Source organism: Triturus cristatus, chromosome 10, assembly GCF_964204655.1.
Source record: "Triturus cristatus chromosome 10, aTriCri1.1, whole genome shotgun sequence".
Lineage (NCBI taxonomy): Eukaryota > Metazoa > Chordata > Amphibia > Caudata > Salamandridae > Triturus > Triturus cristatus.
Window position 1 is genome coordinate 802,456,939 of NC_140593.1, and position 24,156 is coordinate 802,481,094.

The following is a 24,156-nucleotide window of genomic DNA, read 5'->3' on the forward strand; positions in this document are numbered from 1 at the left end:
CTTGTGGAAAAAAGAAGGCTGCTTCAGACACACATGAGGTGTGTATTATCTGTCTGCCGGACTCTCACTCTCCAGCAACATGCCATCATTGTGAAGACCTTTCCAAAAGGACTTTAAAGGAGAGAGAGAGGATTAGGCTGTACGGCCTAGCAGAACGGTCGACGTCGAAGCAGTTGGTCCCTGTTTGCTCCCCATCGACGTCGGGCTCGGCGTCGAAGACTCCAGCGGCGGGATCGTCGCTGAGAGGTGAGGAGTCAAGGGGAAGTCATGCTGCAAAGAGAAAATCATCGTCGACTTTAGATTCAGCGTCGAAGCGGATGCGTTCGACGTCGACGGCGTCTAAAGGCTCGGCGTCGAGGACTCGGCGCCACAGTTCAACGTCGAAAAAGCATCTGTCGACGTCAAGAGAAGATCGATCGACGTCTGCACAAAGATATCGTTCGTCGTCGAAGGAAAGACATCGTTCGACGTCGAGGTCGGCGAGACATCAGTCGACGTCGCAAGGAGTACGTAGGCGATCTCCACCACAGTCGACGTCGAGACCAAGATCGCCGTCAAGATCAAGATCGCCGTCGAGGAAACATCGTTCGACGGCGAAGAGGCTTTCGACGTCGTCGGAGCATTCGACGTCGAGACAGAAGTCTCCGTCAGGAGTGACGTCGAGGCAGACGCCTCCGTCAGGGCCGACGTCGAGGCAGGAGCCTCCGTCGGAGTCGACGTCGAGGCAGAGGCCTCCGTCGGAGTCGACGTCGAGGCAGAGGCCTCCGTCGGAGTCGACGTCGAGGCAGGTGCCTCCGTCGGAGTCGACGTCGAGGCAGATGCCTCCGTCCTCACAGGTCTCCAAAGCTTTGGTGAGGTACATGAAGCCTCCGTCGAAGATAATCTCGACGTCGAGACAAGAAGCTCGGAGCCTCGAAGATTCGAGTCAAAGATCTCCGGTGATAGGCCTATCACCGTCGAGGCAGCCCTCTGTTGAGGGTACGCAGGAGGTGTCACATGTTCGCCTCACGATTCGACCAGTCTCAAGGCGAAAATCTCCTCATAGACTGATATATACAACTCCTGAGTCACCGCGTCTCATATCTATCTCGCCTTCAGGATCAGAGGGCTCAGGTTCAAGATCCGAATCACCAGAGCTTGTGCATCAATCTCCAGTACCTGCAAGAGAAAGTTCGCAGGAGGAGGACAATGCGGTACCTCAAAGTCCCGTAAGGGAGATGCCTCAGGACCCTGCTATGCCAGACGCAATAAAGGCATCGCTAACAAGAATAAGGGGCGTGGTATTCCCAGCGACACCGATCAGACCAAGATCTCGAGAAAGAGAATCCCGAAGTCACTCTCGAGCACCAAGAAGGCGATCCAGGTCTCCCTCCCGCAGAAGAGGGTCGACCAGATCAGAGAAAAGGCGCCGTAGAACCCCTTCTACCTCCCCTTCTTCCAGATCATCCAAAAGGGATTATTCACCGACACTCTCGGAGACGCCACCCTCTCGGGTATCTCCGGTAGATGATATTTCTACGTTTCAGGAAGTGTTGTGTAGAGGAGCTACAAAATTAAATATCCCTATGCCGGTTCAGGAGACCACTTCATCCATAATCTTTGAAACTCTTCATGAACGCACAGTGTCACGCCCGTTATTGCCATTAGTCCCCGGTTTGTTACAACCGGTAATGGATATCTTTCTCACACCAGCAACCACCAAAACGGCGCCGGCGAGAATTCTAAAAAAGTACCGTCCAGCTCCGGAGGATCCTCTATTCCTTAAATCAGATCCTCCACCGGACTCTGTCATCACCGCCGCTGCCAGGAAGACACATGCAGTAGCTGGGTCTTCAACGGTACCACCAGATAAGGACAGTAAGACACAAGACTCCTGGGGGAGGAAAGTTTGCGGCTCAGCATCCTCAAGCTTAAAGGTGGCGAGTGCCTCGGCGCTTCTGGGGCGCTATGATAGGTCATTATGGGACTCTCTGCAGAGGTTCATTGACAAAGTTCCATCAGAGGACAGACGGGACTTTGAAGAGATTTTGCATGAGGGGAGTCTGGTTTCTAACCAGATCATAAGTGCAGCGGCGGACGGGGCAACACTGGCAGCGCATGAATATGCACATGGAGTCACAGCCAGAAGATCATCCTGGCTTAGATTGACGGCCTTGAAACCGGAAGCGCAGGCAAGAATTTTAAATCTGCCTTTCTCCGGTAGTTCTCTTTTTGGGTCCCATGCAGACGAAGAAATGGCCCGTATGAAGGCAGAGCTGGAGACCATGAAAGCTGTCGGGCTTGAAAAGAGAAAAGAGTTTCGACGCCGCAAGGGAAATGACAGGCGCAGTTACCAACAGAGGGTTCAAACCCCTCATTGGCAAAAGAACCAGGACCAGCAAGGTCAAAAGAAACAGCAATACCAGTCCCGCAAGCCATCCAGGGGACGGGGTAACAACAGGCAGTCTAATGCTGGAAACAAAGCTCCGGGGAAGCAATGAGAAGCCGCTTCCTCCGATGCTGTCCACCGCTCCGGTGGGAGGAAGTGTTGCACATCATCTTCCAGAGTGGCAGTCCATCACAAAGGACAAGTGGGTACTGAATATACTGCGTCATGGGTACTCGCTTCGTTTCAGAAGTCACCCCCCATCGATTCCTCCTGTCAATTCATCCCAGCATCTAAAGCAGCTCAGAGAAGAGGTAGCGACGCTTCTACTCAAATCTGCAATAGAGAAAGTGCCCATAAACCAAAGAGGAAAGGGAGTTTACTCCAGATACTTTCTCATCCAAAAGAGGAGTGTGAAGGTAGAGTTCAGACCCATTTTAGACCTACGGATACTAAACAAACACATAAGAAAGGAAAAATTTCGCATGCTGGCGCTCCACCAAATATATCCTCTTCTCCGGATGGGCGATTGGATGTGTTCATTGGACCTTCAGGATGCATATTTCCATATTCCCATACTAAGGAATCATCGAAAATTTCTCAGGTTTGTGGTAGGCAACTCTCACTATCAGTTCAAAGTCCTCCCATTTGGCCTGAAGTCAGCTCCTCGAGTATTCACAAAATGCGTGGCAGTAGTAGCGGCTGCTCTAAAGGCGCGCAGGAGTCTTCGTCTATCCCTACCTAGACGACTGGCTAATAAAGGGCTCATCACCACAGAATGTGCGGTCACAGCTGTCGCTATGCCTGAACTTATGTTGCAAGTTGGGTCTCAGAGTGAATGCCAAAAAGTCCAATTTTACACCAACGCAGAGGATCCACTACCTGGGCGCAACTATAGACTCCGTAGTAGGAAAAGTGTTTCCTTCGGAGGAAAGACAGTCATCCATTATGCTAAAAGGCAGGCAGATTATAACCAACAATCTGTCGTCGGCAAGGCAAATCTCTTCTCTGCTAGGGGCCATGGCATCCTGCATCTTCCTAGTGCCCAACGCCAGGCTAAGGATGCGTCCTCTTCAGCAAGATCTCGAGGACAAATGGGATCAAAGGAACTCCCTGTGGGAAGAAAAGGTTTGCCTCTCCTCTGCAGCCAAACAGTCAGTCAAGTGGTGGCTGAAGCCAAGGAATCTACAAGTGGGGATCCCCTTCCATCAAGAGCCCCCAACTCAGACCTTAATCACCGACGCTTCCCTTCAGGGATGGGGTGCGCATTTTGGGACTCTGCAAACTCAGGGACAGTGGTCCAGCAGCGAGCAGTTGTACCACATCAACATGCTGGAGCTCAGGGCAGTCCACCTAGCCCTCAAAGCGTTCCTGCCTGCGATCACGACGAGTACCATTCTAGTGCAGACGGACAATACCACCACAATGTACTACCTGAACAAGCAGGGGGGTACTCGATCCAGAACGCTCTCGCTGGAAGCTCAGTCCCTGTGGCACTGGATCCTAGCAAGGAACATCTCATTGAAAGCGGTGCACCTACCAGGAGAACTCAACGTGCAAGCAGACTTACTCAGTCGGCATTTTCAAGAGCCAGAGGACTGGGTAATCAACGACGAGGTGTTAGAAGACATCTTCGGGGAATGGGGGCGTCCGCAAGTGGACCTCTTCGCGGACGAGCAAAACACAAAATGCCGAGGCTTCGCCTCAAGATACCATCGACCAGGATCCCTAGGGAATGCCCTTTTGATCAATTGGTCAATGACATTTGTGTACGCTTTTCCGCCTCTCCCACTAATCCCCAAGGTGGTGACCAAGTTGCAGAATTCATCTGCCAAGATGATCCTCATAGCACCGGACTGGCCGAGGCAGTGGTGGTACACGGATCTCCTACACATGTCGATCCGACCCCACAAGCGGCTGCCGTGCAGGCCGGACTTGTTATCCAAGATGCAGGGGAAGATTTACCATCCCAGCCTTCCCTCGCTGAGCTTAACAGCATGGCTCCTGAAGTCCTCCAGTATGGCCATCTGAACCTCCCTCAAGAGTGTATGTCCATACTGAAGGAAGCCAGGAGGCCTTCGACAAGACACTCCTACTTCTGTAAGTGGAAAAGATTTTATATATGGTGTGCTCAGCATCATTATGATCCCACTAAATGCCAGGAGGATGTAATTTTGCCCTATCTTCTACATTTAGCGAGGGCAGGGTTGAAATTTTCATCCATAAAGGTTCACCTAGCAGCCATAACAGCATACAGGCGTTCGCCTTCACAGCAGTCATTTTTTAAAGTGCAGGTAGTGAAGGATTTCTTGCAAGGACTCAAGAAAGTCTATCCCCCTGTTAGACCTCCCTCTCCTTCCTGGGAGCTAAACTTGGTTCTGTCGAAGCTCATGGGTTCTCCTTTTGAGCCTATTCATAAGGCTACCCTACAGCACCTCACATGGAAGACAGCATTTTTAATAGCCATCACTTCAGCACGGAGGGTCAGTGAGATACAGGCCCTCTGTTCTAAAGAGCCCTACACTATTTTTCATCAAAATAGGGTGGTGATGAGAACTCATCCTTCGTTCCTACCCAAGGTGGTATCGGAGTTTCATGTAAACCAAGCCATCTCCTTACCAACCTTTTTTCCCAACCCCTCCTCTCCGGCAGAGAGGGCGTTGCATTCTCTAGATGTCAAAAGGGTCCTAAAATTCTACCTAGATAGGACTAAGAATGTCAGGAAATCTGATCAATTGTTTGTGAACTATGGGGTTGTCCGTATGGGCTTTGCTGCATCCAAACGTTCCATTGCTAGGTGGATTGTTTCAAGTATTACATTGGCCTACCAACTGGCTCAGAAACCATTGGGGGCGCGCCCTAAAGCGCATTCGACAAGAGGAAAAGCGGCTACCGCGGCTTTTCTCAATAATGTCCCACTCTCCGAGATCTGCAAGGCAGCCACTTGGAGATCTGTCCACACTTTTACCAGGCATTATTGTCTGGATTCGGACACCAGAGCAGACACTCAAGTAGGACAAGCCTCCTTGAGGAATCTGTTCCATGCATAATCATTTTCATGATTCTCTTTCTCCATGGGTGATACAACCTTAGTTTCATTTGCCTGCAGGTGGAAGGGGAGCTTGCTACTCTATTCGGTGCTTATGACTATTGATGAGGATCCCCTGGAAGAGAAGGTTAAGTTACTTACCTGTAATCCTAGTTCTCTTCCAGGGGTATCCTCATCAAAGTCATAAGCAACCCACCCACCTCCCCAGGCAAATGAGAAGAAGTGTATTATTCATTATGGAAAGGATATATCTTTGTGTTTAGGACTACGGTCCCGCAAAGAACAACTGACCTAACTGTCACCCCTGAGGCATGATGGGATATGGAAGTCAGGGCTGCCTTAAAGGCACGGTGCCAGTTTTTACCTGTACAGGGCTTTTTAGTCTCTATGGTATTATATTGCAATGCAGCCTGCAGGCTGGCAATGTGTTGTACATCTGTGTTTTTCCACAGTTTGTTCTCTTTATTTTTTGCTTTCTCATGAGTGTTTACCTCATTAAAAAAAAAAAAAAAAAAGAGATTTAGGTGCATTGTTATACCTTTATATATATATATATATATATATATATATATATATATATATATATATATATATATATGTGTGTTATTGGATGTGTATATTTACATTGCCTAGCCTTTTATGGGAGCTGCATTTGCTTGGAAAAAATGATATATGTTTATATATATACAGAGCTGTATATATGTATGTTTTTACATATATAATTTTATTATTTCCGGGGTCCCCGCACATGGGCGGGAATATTCAGTGCTTATGACTTTGATGAGGATACCCCTGGAAGAGAACTAGGATTACAGGTAAGTAACTTACCCTTTTGTCATTGTCAGAAAAGTGCATCCCTGTTAAGAGGGACAGCACCTACAAGTAAGTACCCACAGTGACTGGTTGGATGTCAAAGACTTTGTAAAATGAATAATGTAGTGTACCAGAGCAATAATTCCATAACTGAGGCCCGTGTGTGCGCGAGATTCTGTTTAGTTGCAGTGCTACCTCCCTTTTTTTCAAGCTCCAGGCTCCAATGTCACTACTCGCAACTGAGTTAAAAGGCTGATCGTTTCCTGTTTCTTTCTGATGTCTTTTTGCTACCCTGTGTTGGGAAGTGATGCTGTGGCTGCCATCTCTGGGACCCCACAGGCATCGCCTCCCCATGGATCCCGCCCTTCCTGTCGCACCTATCCCCTCATGTGCCACGCCATGGTGGAGACCGTAGATAGCAAGGGTGATAAACAGCAATTCACTTCTTGCCCCTACATTTTGCCATTCAAAAGGTGCCCAGAATCTTCCTGAATCTACTAATCACCACTGGTGCAACTCACTATGATGCATTGTGTCACAGCAAGACCACCCTCCTCAGGTCAAGACGACTTTGAGTGTTTCATTCTGCTTTAGCCCTAGTGTGTCCTTGTTGACTTGAATGAGGCACACCTTGCTCTTTTCAGTGGCCTGGTCAGCACCTCTACAGTGATAAATCCTGTTGAAGAGGTGAGAGCACAAATCATCCAGTTGCACAGATAATAGACTCTCTAAAGATGAATTTTGCAAGAGTTTGGTGTGTCTTTAAAAGAAGATGGACCCTGCATGCTGATACTACTGCATGATGGGCCCCGTTTGGCAAAACAATGAGGCGATGGGTGGCCTGTTGAAAATGAGCCATATGTGAATTATGCCACAAAGTATTACACCTTGAGAGTTTCTGAAAATGATCAGAGTGGCAAAATGTTAATACAGACTGTCCATGTGCCTGAGGATAAGCGTCAGTTCTGGCATTGTGAAAGATCAAAACAATAGGAGTTTAATTTCTTCCTTATTAGACACAGAAGGGACACATCCAGCTCTCCCTTCTAGTGCAGAATTTGAAATTCTCTTATTTTATATAGGTATTTTCCCTTATGGCCAATGTTTTTTGTATTGTCTGTATATGTTTATTATTATGAAAATTCAATAAAACATTTTGAACTTAAGAATCTTTATCAAGGGTTTGGAAGCTTACGGCTATCACTGATAAGGAGATGATTGTGTCAGATGCAAAGCAGTTTGGAAAACTAAAGCCAATGCCACATATACTAACTTCCTCAACTATTATCTACCATGCCCCCCGCAGTGAAAGGCACACTCAAGTCTGTCATTCCATATGGCGGGACAGAAGTGAAAAAGAAAATATTTGTGACAAGAGTGTACACACTCCCCGGTTGTAGAAAAACTCAAGAACTGCAGCTGTACCGATTAGAGTAAGCCTGGGTTCCCTACACTTTACATATCTGTGGCTCATTGGATGGTGGTCGGTGAATTTTCCATCTGCTTTATATAGATTAGTGTAAATTGTATACCTGACAAATTACCATGGGCATATGGCGAAGGGGGCACTAGGAAGACTGGATAAGGAGGCGTGGCAAATCATCCATCTTGATAGAGCCGAACAAAGTAAAATAAGTGATGGCCATTTTACCTGTTTTAAGGCGATGCGCTCTCCTCTCCCACAACTCCAGAAGAATGTTGGGTGGTATATCTTAGACATTGGCATCCAGCCTCCCTCGAAGATAGAGGGGATTTACAAAATATTAGCTTCTTCTGCCAGCCACACCTGTCCAACTCTGAATCAACCCTACCGATGGATCCGCATTCAAGTCTTCAGGCGCAGTAAGCTCACCTCTCGCGTGCTTTTTGTCTCCTTCAGATGATATTTCAGCATAAAGACAAAAGTTCCACAACTCTGCGCATTCCACTACATCTACTGAAGGACTGCATCCTGGAGCGGCCGGACTCCCCCACCGCCTCTATCCATGGCACAATAAGTAAGTGGTTGGTTAATCCCTCTCCTATCAAGTTGCTGATGTTACTGTGTGCATACAGTGTCAAGGCTGATAGGTAGCATGGATGTTTAGCAATTGAAATAACATTGTGTCGCAAGTAAACAACTTGATAATCATTATAGTTGCTGAGGCTTAGAGTCTGAGCTGCTAATCTAAATTCTCTGTGTTCATTTAAGAGAAAGAAGACAAAGGTACAAAATTATATAAATGTTCCAAATGTCTCCTGGGAAGCATCATCTGTTTGAAATTGAACCATAATCCTTTGTAATTAAAACTATAGTGTTGAAGAACATGGGATTCTTTAATCCCTGTGTAAAAAACATGTCTCTAATTTATTTATAATTGGCAATTTCTGGCTCATCCATTCACTTATTATAAAGTAATGATGTAGCCACTATATTCTAATACCTTTTTACAGTTGGGTTTTTCTGTGATATTATCTGCTGCTGGAGCCAGCAGCCATTAGGAAAGGCAGGTCAGGCCACTGAGCGTATTTAAAGCAGCTGTTTAAAGAACAAGAACGAAACATTGCTTTTCTCTCTTCTGCTCCATTTTTCTAGCTGTGCAGTGACGAGCAGAAAGGCAATGTTTATGGCAGCATGTTTAATTTTTTTGCACTCCTTAGGCGATTACAGAAAAGTTTGAATCTTTGTGCATGTTTCTAAAAATTCTCAGCTACTGTACTTTAAAAAAATAATAATAATTGACTTGTATTAAACTGATTCTAATATCTTTTTGCAACAAATATCTAACAGCTTTTTGTATGTGTTTAATTTTCCAATTACATATAAACGCCAGATCAATTGGCTTTGCCAATGCTTTTTTCCCCTTGGGTGCACTGTAGGCTTAGATGAGTGGGTCATGCAAATGGATTGGTCTTTGTATGTCTTTTGTTCCCTTTCAGTTAGTGAAGACAGCGTTTCACTACACCAGACACACTTGTTTGATGTAATCTTGATTCAAATTACTTTCATATTTCGCTACATTAATTCATCACTAATCCTTTATGGGTTCCGTAGTAGAGTGCTACTCACCAAAATAGCGCTTCGACACCTCGTCAGGGGTAGCAAGCGCTATATAAATGCAATTACAATACAATACAATTAGCCATTTCATAGATTTTCAGGCATATGCCCCACTGGTAGACTAGACCTAGCACCAAATGCCTTGCTCGAGCTCTTGTGGGGACTGCCTGCAAAATAGACAGAGGACAAGTACTGGAGTCTCTGCCTCAGGCTTTTCGTAATGCTGTGTTTAAAACACAAAAACTGTTAATTGTAGGACAGCTCAGCAGATATATAAAATCTGCTAGAACATGTAAATGTAATGTCTCTTTACTGTCTGCTGCACTTTACCTGTTTCATGAAGATGTGTAACCAAGCGCACCCCTCGTGAGAGCTCCAAAGCCACTCTATTTTCCAATCCATTGTCCTGTTTCAGGTGTTGAATCACACCTAAATTCAATGTATATTTATCAAGTTAGGGAAAGCCTGCAATAAGTGTCTTGCTGTCCTTTTTAGTAACATTATACTTTTTGTAGAAAGATTGGCTAATAACTTTAAGTATGGTGGCATCTGCACTTAACTATAAAAAACAAGTTTATCTGCTTTACGTTTGAGAAGTCAAGGCTCATGCGGATCTGTCTCGGTTACAAAGATTGGATGGGAGGGAAGTGGGTGGGGTGGGTGCCAAAAAAAGCGGTGTTTCCCATTTTAACTCCAACATGAATCCTTGCTGTCCGCAATGTTTGGTTTGCTAACAACGTTTGCACCATTTGTCAGATTTGCATGAATGTTGAGATACCAAAATCACATTGTACGTGCCTACTGCATGTGTAAACCGCATGTGCAATTGACACTTGGGGGGGTTGGGCTGCCAATGGCGAATCCCCATCGCGCTTGACCGAACTCTATGTGCAGCTGTGGTTAGCCACACGGTGGGTTTGCGCAGGACCTGACCTGTGGCCAAGCCCTGCAGCCAATGTCCGCTGCACAAATCTGAAGGCCCTGCAATATGGGGAGTAGCCTCCAACATGATATGCAGGCATATCATTCATCCCCACATCATCCCCTACTACACACCCATTACATCTATCCACACTTCCTCCATTAACACTCCTATCAAAAAATTACACAGTTAGTTTGAAGTTGTGGTTTGTGTTGGTCATTTAAAGTGCAGTTATGATTATGATAAAAAAAGAAAACCCCTGAAATTCCTTAGTTATAGTTAGCTCCGCAGCACACCTGCCATGTAAGCCAGAACTTATACAGCATATGCAAGGCCTATAACTCACACACCATATGCAATGCTTTATGTTTGAGAAGTCAAGGCTCATGCGGATCTGTCTCGGTGGCAAAGATTGTTTGGGAGGGAAGTGGGTGGGTGCCAAAAAAAGCAGTGTTTCCCATTTTAACTCCAACATGAATCCTTGCTGTCCGCAATGTTTGGTTTGCTAACAACGTTTGCACTATTTGTCAGATTTGCATGAATGTTGAGATACCAAAATCACATTGTACGTGCCTACTGCATGTGTAAACTGCATGTGCAATTGACACTTAGGGGGGTTGGGCTGCCAATGGCGAACCCCCATCGCGCTTGACCGAACTCTATGTGCAGCTGTGGTTAGCCGCAAGGTGGGTTTGCGCAGGACCTGACCTGTGGCAAAGCCCTGCAGCCAATGTCCGCTGCACAAATCTGAAGGCCCTGCAATATGGGGAGTAGCCTCCAACATGATATGCAGGCATATCATTCATCCCCACATCATCCCCTACTACACACCCATTACATCTATACACACTACCTCCATTAACACTCCTATCTAAAATTACACAGTTAGTTTGAAGTTGTGGTTTGTGTTGGTCATTTAAAGTGCAGTTATGATTATGATAAAAAAAGAAAACCCCTGAAATTCCTTAGTTATAGTTAGCTCAGCAGCACACCTGCCATGTAAGCCATAACTTATACACCATATGCAAGGCCTATAACTCACACACCATATGCAATGCCTATAACTCACACATCATATGCAATGCTTATGGGCTGGCTGGAGTTCATGCCTTGCGGATGGGAACCATCCTTTAGAATGAAGACGGATTCATGCTGGGTCTTCACAGCTCTGCGAACAGAACAAATGCATCTTTAGCACGCAATCGTTCTGCACGCAAGTCGTTACAACGATTTGCTTTAGGAGGTGCAATGGTGGAGTGGTGTTGGAATTAAAGGCCAACACATTTCCTACTGTTGTGCAGACTAGAGTTGGAATAGTAAATTAAACTATTCCAATATCCATCGACCCCCTAAGGCAAGTCGTTAAAACAACCTACGGACAGAACAAATGCGTGCTAAAGACACATTCGTTCAAATGACGGAGCTCCTAAGGCATGCGTGAAAGAAGCATGCATAATTCTGTCACACATTCCTTGCAGACAGCCTCCACTCTGTGTGTGTGAAGGCCGTGCAAATCTGTGGTTGGCTGCCTGCGGAGGGTTTGGTGCAGAGTGAGACTGGAGACCACGCCCTGTGGCCTGCCTCTTATAGGGAGTAAGACACTAGGCCTGAATGGAGGCCTGGCCATATGCACAACACTTTCAGCTGGCTTATACCGCTGCACACACTCCCATCACTCAGTCTCCCACTAACTTTCTCAGCCAGTGTCTCATTCACTCTCTCTCCATCACACTCTTCTTCACTTTCGCTCACTATTTAACTTTCATAATTACCACCTCACATTCACACTCATTCACTTTCTCACTCTCACTTTTACTCACCCATGTCTCCACCTTTATATCAGTTTTACCCACTCATTAAAGTTTGGTTCTGGATAGAACCATATTTTTGTTTTGAAAAATGTACCTTTTTGTGTTTTTACTTTTTTGGTGAAAAAAACGAAAATACAACATAAAAAATTTGAAAAAAATGGGTTAATTAAAAGATAACTATTTTGTAAACATTTTGATGGAGAAGCATTTGAATGTTGCACGCTCTTCTATTTTTCTCCTTCCCCTGCTGGAGATGGCCTGTGCCAAACCCCAAGCATTCCAATCATTTTGAAGCAGGGTTACATTTTTTCTTTCTCCCATTGCAAAATATGTTCAGGCATCTTCTCTGCAGTGTGAATGATATGTGGCATGGCTGCAGAGGATGTGGTAGCCTCATAAGTGTCAAACTTCATTTTCTCAGCAATGAACTGCAGTTCCTGCTGTGCATTAAGATGCTTGGTCGATCTATAAACTTCAGGATCAAACTGACATATTTCTCCAGACCTGGTCACCTTTTCGAAAAACGAAAGCTGATGATACTACTAATTCTTCCGTTCCTATCACTGTACCCACATGAGGAGACAACTCATTGTTCTACATCTTTGTTAATTATGTCTTTCCTATTATTACTTGTTCTGTCTCTTTCACTTTTCCCATATTCTTTTCATAATTACCTTCCCTCTCCTCCTATTTTTCTCCCCCACCTCTCTGTACCCTGGCTGTACCCCTCCACATTATCCTACATATTTTATTTTTTTCTCCTTTTCTTTTTATTTACAGTATTTTACTATTTTCACCCAAATCTACTTTGTCTTAAACTTTTTGGAACGTGAATATTCTCCTATGATAACACATTTCTCTTTAATTATTATGATAGTCTCATGTTAAGCTAGTGACTCATATTTATATTTGATCTATTTATATGTACTCAATTAATAATATCTTCTGTATCAGTTTCTTCTTTATACCATTTGCATATCTATTAATTCTTAACCTCCTTCCATTCTTCGCTTCCCCTTACTTCTCTCTTCTTCTTCTCTTTCAATATTTATCTACTTATTTATTTAATTATTTATTCATAATATGTCTAATTATATATTCCATATTTATATGCTTTTATTCATCAACAAATGTCATGTATTTATTGTCAGTTTTTATCATTATAGAATCCCTCATTTATTTATTAACAATTTATTAATGCATCCTTACCCTTATTCTCTTGATGTATTTTTACTGCAAAATTCAATAAACAATTTCAACACATTAAGATGCTTGGCATCGATATGGCTACAAATCTGTATTTTCCTTGGCTATGTCTGCATAGCGTCTTGATGCACAAACTGATCCAGCGGTGATTTCATGGTAATTTCTTAATTCAAAACCTCATTTACCTCTAGTTTACCGCTGTAAAGGTGATGGACCTTTGCCAAAGTGTTTCACCTTCAGGAGACTTTACATAAACATGAAAAATCAAAATGCAATTAATATTTAAGCCAATTAAGAAAGTTGTGAATATTTTAAAGGGTTTTATTTTCTAGTTAAAAGTTAAGGCCCCTTAAAAGTTAAGACCCTTTATTCATAAGTCAAATATCAATCAGGTTACAGAATTGAAAATAGGAAAAATAGAATTAATACAAAACATATTATATGTTGCATACAAAGCACTCCATAAAGGAGGAAAACCCCATAATTATATGTCAGTCAGAACTCTTTAAAGAGTTTCAGGAAAAATATAATTCAAAAGTGAGTTTTGCAAGACTAATCAATAATTAATAATTAGCAAAAATCTCCCATAAAGAGAAATAAATGCATAAGACAAAAACCTGACCTGATCTCTCAGCTGCACTCTCTTCGCTGGTCTATTTATCTGTCTCTCTCCCTCTCCATTGTCTGACAGAGAGGCTGCTCCTTGAAAGTGCCCCTCCTTCACAAGACCTCCGAGGAATGTGATCTGCCTTGCCAAAAATATGACGTGCAAGGACTCTCTGAAAAGAATATGAGCAAGACCCCACCTCCCTCTGTCTCTCCTCGGACTCAATCTCCTCCCAGGCTGCACCCGAGACGTTCACGTACCTAACCCATATGATGTCTGGGTCAGATCTGCTTCTTCTCCTCTCCTCCCTCAAAGACTTCTAAGGCTGACACGCCCCCTACGGGGTAATTTTTTATACTCTAATTCTTGGCTGACTAAACTAATAATGTTGCTATTTCAGTAGAAACTCGCACTGTGATTGGTTAGCATAGATGACATGAGGGTCTCACCATCTTGTTCTCATTGCAAATGCAACCCATACCAGTTCTGACAATAGGGGCTTAATGCTAAGAACAATATACATAACATGTATCAGTAAGAGCATTTCTTGCAACAAAATGTATCACTCAATTTCCTGTCTGTCTTTCATATGTGCTGTGTCTTTTTGTTTTCAGGTGGTTATTATTAAAAGCGCCGGGACACTCTTTTAGAGTAGCCGAGCGCTATATAACACCAATTTTAACATAACATAACATATAGCACATAGGGATGACACTTTATCACAAATACTGGTACATTGGCACGATGACAGGAGTGTACAGTTAATTGTGGCCTTGACCCATGTGACTTCACTTGAGGCAGGTCATGCAGCTGGAAGAATCTTCTGCGCATGCGTCTCTCATTCCGCACACTGCTAACAATTCTCAGTCATTCTGGATTCCTAGGCAGCCATTTTATATTGGGCCCAAAAACAAAACAAACACAAAAGAATATTAATTTATGAAATGAAACCCATTATGTTTACCTCCCCCCATACTAGTACCCTGTATTAGTTATTACTTAGCAAAAGCTATTAGTTTAAAGCAGCTTTTCTATCATTTGTGCACGACATGCAAAAATGTGCACTGTACAACATACCATAAACATGCACCAGTGCTAATTTTCAAAGCGCAAACAGTTAATACATACTCATAGAAACATGCTCTAATGCTTTAGATAGCTTTTCATGCAAAATGCAATTGCCCCACGTGTAGTGTTGGTGCAAGGTTGATTAATTAATACACATTATAAAAAGATTTGTTATGAACTGAATATGCAATGCCTAAATATGCAACAAAGCCTGGGTCTCTTGAGAAGGGAACAGAGAGTGTAGATCTTATCTTCAAAGCTAAAGCGGAAACTGAAATCACAAGTTTTCTACACTGCAAAAACACATGTTAATACAGCACAATTATGTGCTACTTTAAAATTAATTAAGCATGGTTTTAAATGAAAGCATTTCAGACTGAAAGCATTTTGACCGGGCCTCATTTAATGTCTTTCACTTTGCATGCACCAAAAGTGCCACTTTTAAAAAGCATTTGACTAGGCCTCCTTTCATGTTTCATGTGCCATGTGTTTTCACTTGCACCAAAATCTGTGTGCCATTTTAAATGCAGTCTGTCTGAAACACACAAATAAAGCAATGCCTGAATCCAGATGAAATCTGAGCTACATCAAAAGTGCATGTCACATTTTTTAGATGACAATTTTTTTCACCTGGTGTAATAGTGAAAAAATGTCAAAGATAATGGATTCTGGTGGTGACCTGAAATCCTCAATCTGAATATCCTTCAGATTTTAATTTCCCACTTCTGGAATCCCCCTGTCCTGCTCTTCTTGTCCAACAGCCATCAGAAAGGTAGAAAAAGTTTTGCTTCCTCAAAAAAGAAAACTATAACAAAAAGAACGATATAGTCCCCTTTGCTGTGGAGCGTTTGTTTGGCAAGGAGCTTAATGACCTGTGCAAGAAGGACAAGAACTATTTGAATGTGAAATAATGTATTCTTAGGTAACAATAATGCAATGGTCCATAAGTATTCAAGCCTCCTTAAATCCTAGAAAATAGGCTTTTTTTTAGGACCAGCGCACACCCTTTTCACAAAACTGTTTTCCGTTACGGCACATCTTACAAGGCTTAAAACATGGACAAATTGAAACGTGAGACTACATCTGTGACTTTTCAGTTGTGCTTAAATAGCACTTACCATCAAACACCATATTAAAATTTGTTTTCATACAAAACTCAACTTCTATAAAAGTGTACAGGGTTCGCTGAACCTATTTTTTAGACTCACAGTACTCATAACAGAAGACCTGCCTCTACGGAAATGTAAGAGCCATAAACCTGGTAAAAAGTCTCACGCTCCAGATGTATTATATCTGGTGGTGGGCTGAATCCTTAAACACACAAAAAAGAAAGGAGGCGTATTATTGGTTCAGACTGCACACTTTCAAAAATAAGTCTGTGGCCTCTAGAAAAATGAAGCCCTCTCTTTGGAGGACACCATTTTGTATTCAACTCTGAAGAGAGAAGGATAGTCAGAGAGGGGCAGCTCAATACCTATAAACGGGCAATATCTCAACAACGCAGCCAGTAGAACCAAGAAACAGCATGCTCCAGTCCACATCCTCCTTCAATAGAAGTTCAAGATGAGGTTGTGGCTGAAATAACAAATGACAATGTTTTGCTTACCCCCAAGGTGAGAAGAAGGTGAACATCAGAAAAGTCACCGTGTGCAACCATCTTTTACAATGGAGCCACAGTGGTCGTAAACTCATTTGGCTTTACAGGTATGATAGGGCATCTGTGTGCACTTCATCACCATGAGTTTTCCAAGGCTGAAAGCACAGAGGAGACCAGAAGAGAAGGAGGTGTGCCTGCTGATGACATTTAAGCATACAAAGAAGAGACTGGTAGTAGGCTGAAGCTATTTGCCACTCCCTGCTCAAAGTGCAAAATATATATACTCGGTGAAGAAAATTGAGGCATAATCTCTTGACTTTGAGACCGACAGCTCAAAAAATTTCTCAGGAGGTTCTTTGTGAGCTTTACAGAGTAATTTCTTTATGAATGATTTTTTTTTATTTACACAGTAACAGTTCAAATCATCTGTTGTAAAAACGAACCTTAAAACCAAAAAAAGGGTGTAAAGATATATTGAAAAAAAAAAAAAGGTTCTGTTTCAGAGACAAAAAATACAGTTAACAGATGTTCGGCTTAATAACCTACAAAATATCAATAAATAAATCAATGTCATCAATTTACACCCTGAGTTAGCTGTTCGCTGTTGGCCGTGTGCTGCAGGGTTTGATTGCAAATAGTAGCACTGGTGCAAGGAGCAAGGAGATGTGGTATGTGATAAAAAAAACTGAAATTCGCTGATGCAAACGAAAAGTTAAAATAAAGTTATGATTAACTTTGTTGTCACTTTGTAGTTGCCGTCTATCTACACTTTCTATTGAAAAGGCATTTTCTGATTTGCCTATAACTTTTGATGCCATGAGCCGATTTGCACTAAACTTGGAAGTCCACTAACTCAGTCAACTATATTTGGGCATGCAAAGTTTTGGGTTGATACGTCCACAGGAACAATAGGTACAGGGCATAAAAAGTGTATAATTTCTTACTTACCATATGAAACGTTGCTGAAATATAGAACATCAAAATGCGAATGGATTTACACCAAACGTGGCATGAAAACAGAACTTTACTCAGAAGGTGTGCTTTATTTTTTATGTTAATTAATTTCTGAGATATTAGTATTCAAATAAGGTGTCTAGTGAGGTTTAAAGGGTTAACATTTTCATATATCTGAGCTGTTTGAACTCATGAGTCTATCCAGTCATTCACATCTTGATTTTTTTTTTCACACAATGTTATTGACTGTATTAGGGCTGATATTACTTTTCCCCATCTTCAAACTTGCAAGTTAGTCTGACTTGAGAATTTTCCACTCTGGAAAAAAAATTCCCTAGCCGTGGCAGGCCAACCCTAAAGGTGACCCACTCAAGGACAGTGGTGAGGGATACCTAAAGGCGTGTAAAATGGATCACTGACGAAATATCGAGAAGGAGAATATCGAATTGCCAAAATATCGAAGGAAAAATATAGAATGCCAAAATATCGAAGCCCTATCTCCAAACAGGTAAGTACAAAAATATAGAATCCAAAATATCGTTGTAAAAAATATAGTCACACTATCGAATTATTTTAAATGTCTTAAAATTAATGTAAAATTAATGAAATAAAACATATAATTAACTGAAACATACTTAAAAATACTTAAATAACTTTAAAATTAATAAATAATTAATGTAAGTAAAAAAAATAATAATACATATATTAACGTAATATTAATTTAAAAAATGCAATATTTTTTGCGTAGGATAGCGGGCGGGTAAAATTTACTATTACCACTCCAGTAAGTGCAATAGTAGGGAAAGCGTTGGATAGCGGGAGGGTAAAAATTAATATTCCCACTCCAGAGAGTGCAACAGTAGGGAAAGCGTTGGATAGCGGGAGGGTAAAAATTAGTGTTCCCACTCCAGACAGTGCAATAATAGGGAAAGCATTGGATAGCGTAGGGGTAAAAATTAATATTCACACTCCAGAGAGTGCAACAGTAGGGAAAGCTTTGGATAGCGGGAGGGTAAAATTTACTATTCCCACTCCAGTGAGTTCAACAGTAGGGAAAGCATTGGATAGCGTAGGGGTAAAAATTACTATTCCCACTCCAAAGAGTGCAACAGTAGGGAAAGCGTTGGATAGAGTAGGGCTAAAAATTACTATTCCCACTCCAGAGAGTGCAACAGTAGGGAAAGCGTTGGATAGCGGGAGGGCAAAATTTACTATTCCCACTCCAGTGAGTGCAACAGTAGGGAAAACGTAAGATGGCGCAGGGGTAAAAATTACTATTCCCACTCCAAAGAGTGCAACAGTAGGGAAAACGTTGGATAGCGTAGGGGTAAAAATTACTATTCCCACTCCAGAGAGTGCAACAGTAGGGAAAGCGTTGGATAGCGTAGGGGTAAAAATTACTATTCCCACTCCAAAGAGTGCAACAGTAGGGAAAGCGTTGGATAGCGTAGGGGTAAAAATTACTATTCCCACTCCAGTGAGTGCAACTGTAGGGTAAGCGTTGGATAGTGTAGGGGTAAAAATTACTATTCCCACTCCAGAGAGTGCAACAGTAGGGAAAGCGTTGGATAGCGGGAGGGTAAAAATTACTATTCCCACTCCAGAGAGTGCAACAGTAGGGAAAGCGTTGGATAGCGTAGGGGTAAAAATTACTATTCGCACTCCAAAGAGTGCAACAGTAGGGAAAGCGTTGGATAGCGTAGGGGTAAAAATTACTATTCCCACTCCAGAGAGTGCAACAGTAGGGAAAGCGTTGGATAGCGGGAGGGTAAAATTTACTATTCCCACTCCAGTGAGTGCAACTGTAGGGTAAGCGTTGGATACCGTAGGGGTAAAAATTATTATTCCCACTCCAGTGAGTGCAATAGTGAGGAAAGCGTTGGATAGCGTAGGGGTGAAAATTACTATTCCCACTCCAGTGAGTGCAATAGTAGGGAAAATAATAATTTAATATTTTATTAAAATTAAATAAATTATTAATACCCCCAAAAATATTAAAATTAATTACCAATCACACAATATTTAATAATTAATTTATTATAAATACCAATTTTTTTTATTAATAACCTATTATTAATTAATTAACAACCAATTAATTTTCAATACCAAAAATTAATAAATAACATTAATACCTATTAATAATTAGTTAAGAATAAATTAATTAGCAATATACAAAAATTATTTCAATAATTAATTATTTACAATTAACTTAATTCCCACCATATTCCCCTATTAACCCACAACCTGCTACAAATAATAAATTAATACAATTAACATAATTATCAATTAAACAATTAATACAAATTAATTACCAATTAATACAAATTATTTACCAATTAATAATTAATCAACAACCAATTAATTTTCAATACCAACTAATAATTACCTAATAACAATTAAATTACTTCCCACCCTATTCCCCTATAAACCCACAACCCGCTACAGAAGTAAAACGCAAAATTAAATTAAAAATAATTAATAATTCCTAAAAATTATTATTTAATGTACTATAATTAAATTACTTCCCACCCTAATCCCCTATAAACCCACAACCCACTACGGAATTAAATTACACAAAAATTAAATAACATAAAATTCATTACTTTAAAAATATTCAAACATACATTCCAAAATGTATACATACTTTTAACACATATACTAACACTTGAAACCCTCTAAAAAAATTCGATATTTTTAACAACTATATTATGACTGTTGATATTACTTCTATATTATTTAAATCGATATTTTATTTCTTACCTGATTTTCGATATTCTTCACCACTATATTTTGGCAATTCGATATTCTGTCCATTCTATATTAAAAACTCGATATTCTGTCCTGTTGATATTTTTCATTCGATATTATGTCTGTTTACTGTGTAAAATCCTTACAACAATAATAAAAAAGCTAATTTTTGGAGGCAACTCTTGTGTTCCCCAGCGACCATTTTGAATGTGACTACCATTTTGTCCCAGAGTCGCTACTAAGCCGATTCATGAGTTTGCATGAATTTACACTCGACGACTCCTGGAGGTCCTACTTGATTATCCTTGAAGAATTATATGCTATATTTAAGTGCTGTTCGTATTTCAGATTGTAGCCTTGTCGGTTTAGAGTGCAGGGACCTTTGTTGAGACTCTTAAGGTTGCCTTGCCAGCATGTGTAAAAATAGAGAAAAGGTTCAGGTGCTAAGTATTATTTCAATGCTAATGCTTCATTGACAAAGGTAACAATGAGCCATTGCATTTAATAATTACTGTAATTTCAAGATGGCACCATCATAAAAGGTTTTGGTGTTTGCATTGGGTTTTATTGTTGTAGTGGTACCCTGAGAAGGCCCTTTGTCTGATATTTAATGTGTATATTCAAGTATTATCGTGTGTATGGCATAGGTGGGGGAGGTATTGTGGCTTCAGGGTTCATATCTTACTGAGGTGTCAACTACTAGAGGTCTCACCATAGGTGTGTTCATCTGTCAACTTGTATATATGTATGTGTTAAATCCATAGTATTTAATTAGTGTTTGTAATAAAGTACTTTTCATTTTATAACTAAAAGCTCTAGCTTGGCAATGATTTATTGAGTGTTGTTTTATGTATGTCGGGGACCTCTAGCACAAGCTCACACCACTTCCCCTTAGTAGGTCTTGGACATATCTGCTTTGCTTCCCTGGGAGAGTCAAGTGCTACAAAGGGGTGTTCGATTCCCAATAGAAGTGAGCCTACAGACCTGTTACTTGTGTGGACTCACATCCTTCACAATTGACAACTCAGATTTGCAATGCACAGCAGGGGATGGAGACAGAGTATGGCCTGCACCCAATACTTGCAGTGTGTGTTGAAAACTAAGAACATCCTTGTAAAATATATATGGTTATTGTCTGAGAGGGATGGAAGCCCCACTCAAGCAATAACTAAATCCTTGTCAGGGTGAACTATAAAAGTCACTAAATTGACCTGTGCTTAACCATCTGAAAAATTGGCAAAAAGCAGTTAAGTGTAACTTGGAGGCAATGTGTAAAGTATTTATGTAGCACACAAACAGTAACTAAGTGAAAACATAACACAAGAAAAATACTGATTCCCTTCTCTCAGAACACCAATTCAAGAAAGTGGATTATTGGTCGGGAAGAGTGGAAGTCCCTATCAGATAACAAGCACAATCCTTGTCGGAGTGAACCCCAAAAGTCACTAAATTAACCTGTGCTTAACACTCTGGAAGATTGACACAAAGTGGTCATGCTTAACTTAGAGGTAAAGTGTGAAATATTTATGCAGCACACAAACAGTAAAAAAGTAAAAACACAAGAAAAATAGAGTAAAGATCATAAATAAAACTACACCTGATTGACAAAAAATCCAATCAGTAGAACCAGAGATATGCGATTTTAAAGATTTTAGAGAAAATGGCACCTAGAAGCAGAAGGCGAAACTCACAGTCAGTTCTAGATAAGGAGAAAGTCAGGTCAACTGCGATAGGGCGCAGGTTGAATACGGGAACCAGGTTAATCCTGCTGAAAAGTTACTTTCAAAATCCGACGCTAAGAGTTCCGTTTGTATTGGATGAGGCCAACTGACCCTTGGAGTCACTCTTCCTTAACCTTAGATGAAGGCAAGCAAGACCAGTCTTCCTTCTTAGACAGCAATACATCCTTCAAGCAGCAGGGCAGTCCTCTGGCAGTAGGGCAGTCCTCCTTCTGTAACTTCAACAGGAGTGATCTGAAGAGTGGGCATGGAGGTCCAATATTTATACTTGCCCTACCCTCAACTATGGTTCTGGAAAGTTCTTCCCCTGCCAGGGCTCCAAACTGTCTGTGGTGGAAATTATTGGGCAGGCCTAGTGTCAGATTCCTTTACGTGAGAGGCAATACCCTTTGACATATGAGTGTGGCTGGGTACAGCTCCTCTGAGTTATCCTGTCCACACCTAAGCCCCCTTTGTGTTACTGTCTGGAAGCAATTCACAAACCCTAACAGCAGAGCCATTGACAGTCAGGTGACCCAGGACACTGGAAGAAGACACAAATGGTTGGCACAAGAAAATACTAACTTTCTAAAAGTATATAGAGAACAAGGGCAACCTCAACATTTTTGATAACCTGGGGTGATACAGTATGTATGAGAAACAATGGTTCACTATAGTATTAGTCACAGAACAATAAACTCTATAATGTATATAGAGAGTAAACCAGACACAATTATTCTTATGTTATGTCTACAAAAAATATTTCAGAATAAACTTGACTATGCTCATAACCTATATATTAACCCTATATGGGTAATGATAATTTAATTACTCATACGAGAGAAACCACGTTTACTGCTTAACAATTTATTTCTACAGTAAAAAAAGATATACTTTAGACGGTCAAGCACTCACACACATGAAGAAATCAGCACACAGCAGTGAGTTTCTGATATCTTGTCTATGGTAAGGTAGCACTCTCCTTCGAGGACTTTCTGCAACATGGTACCGTATATCGCCCCGTTGGAGGTTTTTGGACCAGCTGTTAATAATTATGCCTATGAGGTTTGACTAAGATATCCCTCCCAGTTGCAATAGACAAGATATCGGATGCTCACTGCCCTGTCCTGATGTTGACCTCACATATCTCTACCTACTCCTAATCCAAAATTATCAATTATTAAATGTAATCAGGTAAACCAGTGTTAGTCAATAACAAAGATAGACCTTACACCTGTGAAAAACGACTTTAGGAGTTATTCACTACCAGGACACATAAAACTTAAGCACCCATGTCTTACGTTTTAAATACAATGCACCCTGCCATGTGAGCCTTTAGGGCCTACCTGAATGATGACTTATAAGTATTAAAAAGGAAGGTAAAAGATTTATTTTGCCAGGTTGAAATGCACTTCATCATGCAGTTGCAGGATTAAGACATGTTTTAAAAGGTACTTTAGTAGGTGGCACAATGAGTTCTTCAGGCCCACTAGTCAAAAAGAACAAATGATGGATGGAATACTGAAAAAATCAACCATTCATCCAAGTCACAGATCTGGGTTTGATTCATTGTTTTTTTGCACACAGCATCCTGCGTATCTACCTGCCTGTGATGAGCATGCAACGATACGTATAACAAATATGGTCACCACAGCAATGGTGGTTCTCCCTCACAACTGTATTTGTATATGGTCATGAATACTTGTTTTTAACCTTTTAATGCTTTTCTGTACTTTCCTGTTTATCCCCAATCTAGGTCTACCCCCAGGAGATATTCTGAATGTCTATGTAAAGTATACAGGGCATGGTGCACACACTTTTTATTTATCCATCCCTGTGAGTGTAGAATAAGGTCTTCTTGGTCCAGAAGAAATGCCATGATCCTTTAGGGACTGTAATAGGCATGAAACATGTTGACCTTTTCGATTCACACTTACGTCAGCAAAATAGGCCATTATATCAATTCTATGCTCAAATTACGTTTTTATCCTTGACACAGGGACCCTACCATTAAAACTAAGTTCCTGTCCGGATCCCTTTTGTCATTTTAACTCACATCATCCTAACCCATTCTACTCACATTTTGCCACTCGCCAATGCAACTCACATCTGCAAAAAATGAAAGACCTCCAGCAAAGAGCCCCCTTGAGGGACCCGTTGGGCATTGCAGCGCCAGCCCAACGAGAAGCTGCCTGATGATGAAGCATGACACCTCTTGGGGGTGTGTGAGGACCCTTGCTCCTAAAAGAAGCACTTTC

The 24,156-nt window shown here is 41.5% G+C and overlaps 1 protein-coding gene across 3 annotated transcripts in view; it reads left to right on the forward strand.

Annotated features, from left to right (window-relative positions):
• LOC146790029 (uncharacterized) overlaps positions 1-24,156 on the forward strand; it is a 205,528-nt gene that overhangs the window by 110,678 nt on the left and 70,694 nt on the right. For all 3 annotated transcript variants that reach the window (XM_085630161.1, XM_085630160.1, XM_085630159.1), the window contains one exon: positions 8,107-8,224. In XM_085630161.1, the coding sequence (XP_085486287.1) occupies positions 8,107-8,224 (118 nt within the window). The remainder of the gene's footprint in view (positions 1-8,106; positions 8,225-24,156) is intronic.